The following is a 1,544-nucleotide window of genomic DNA, read 5'->3' as shown; positions in this document are numbered from 1 at the left end:
TGCTCGCTTCAGTGCCTGGCTGCCGGCCGCCATCTTGGCTGACAGTTAATTTGCATATACTCACTGATTAGCCAATGAAAAGGGTAGTGGCTGTACGCCAATTACCATGTTTCTCTTTTATTAGTGTAGATAAGGCATTATGCAAATAAGCCTGTATGTAAATGCTAACCATCATAAAATCTTAACTAAAATGAAGAAGCCATATTTAAGCTAATGTTAGAGAATAGATTTCCCTGAAAATAAAACAACTACTAACTATCATAAAAATATTTTCAGATTTTCCTAAAAAGGTCTGATAAAAGAAAGAGACCATGGCAATGGCTGGTACTTGCCCTTTGTCTTTAGCATGCACATCAGCTCCATGTTGCAGCAGATACTCCACTACAGACACCCTGTTATAGCCAGCTGCAAAATGGAGTGGTGTAGACTGACGCCCTTCGATGTCTCTGCAATTCACGCTCTGAACAGTACACAATTTCTGTAGGATGGAACACAGCATACATACAATGCTACTTATTCTGGTTTCTTATTTTCATTCATTTAGTAGAAATTTCAAATGTCTGAGTTATTTTCTTGCCTCATCAAATTAGCATCCTCAGAAACTATTGCTTTTTATTCTTATTTCATCTTGTCATTTATTGAGAATCCCTCTGTTCCTCCCATCTCTAGTACCTGTATTATCTTTTGCTAAGACTAGTAGGTAAATTTTACCATGATCACAATTACTACTTACATAAAGGTAATCTAAGTATCAATTATCAGCAATTGTAATTTGCATTTTTGGCAAATATATGTAGAGGCATACTGCATCATCAAAGCATCAGTATCACCCCGGGCTTATTAAAAACTCAGAATCTCAGACCCCATCTATTGAGCCAGAACTAGCATTTTAATAGGATCCCTAGGTGATTTGTAAGCACATTAAAGTTTGAGGATTACTGCTCTAGATCAATGATTCTCAAATTTTCATGTTCATTGGTTCTCACCTCCAGATTTTCTAACTCAGTGTGCTGGCTGGGACCTGAGAATTTGCCTTTCTAACAAGTTTCTAGGTAGTGCTGATGCTGGTAGCCAAGAAATTACATTGGTAGAAAATTAATGAACTACATGGAATGAACTAACTATAGAATGTTATTGTTTCTTAACTGGGAGAATTAAGAAAACAGTCAATCAAATAATTTTTTTGTGTTCTTTGGTTTAGGTAACAAAGCCTAGCGGGAAAAGGCCATAAGAGTCACATTCAAAACACTCAAGAGTATTTTGCATGAAAAGTATAAACATTTGGAGAATAAAAGCAACACCAATAATAAATCACAGTGCTCAAAAAAGGTCAAATGAAGCTAGCTGGTTTGGCTCACTGGATAGAACGTCGGCCTGTGGACTGAAGGGTCCCAGGTTCGATTCTGGCCAAGGGCACATGCGCGGGTTGTGGGCTCGATCCCCAGTATGGAATGTGCAGGAGGCAGTCGATCAATGATTCTCTCTCATCATTGATGTTTCTATCTTGCTCTCCCTCTCCCTTCCTCTCTGAATCAATAAAGAAA

The 1,544-nt window shown here is 38.1% G+C and overlaps 1 protein-coding gene across 1 annotated transcript in view; it reads right to left on the bottom strand.

The window, feature by feature from the left end:
* The window catches only part of TNKS2 (tankyrase, TRF1-interacting ankyrin-related ADP-ribose polymerase 2), a 100,692-nt gene that overhangs the window by 27,330 nt on the left and 71,818 nt on the right, over positions 1-1,544 (bottom strand). The window contains exon 14 of the mRNA XM_014531554.1: positions 333-478. Within this exon, the coding sequence (XP_014387040.1) occupies positions 333-478 (146 nt within the window). The remainder of the gene's footprint in view (positions 1-332; positions 479-1,544) is intronic.

The sequence above is a fragment of the Myotis brandtii genome, unplaced genomic scaffold (assembly GCF_000412655.1).
Source record: "Myotis brandtii unplaced genomic scaffold, ASM41265v1 scaffold810, whole genome shotgun sequence".
Lineage (NCBI taxonomy): Eukaryota > Metazoa > Chordata > Mammalia > Chiroptera > Vespertilionidae > Myotis > Myotis brandtii.
This window is presented reverse-complemented; position numbering and strand designations above follow the sequence as displayed.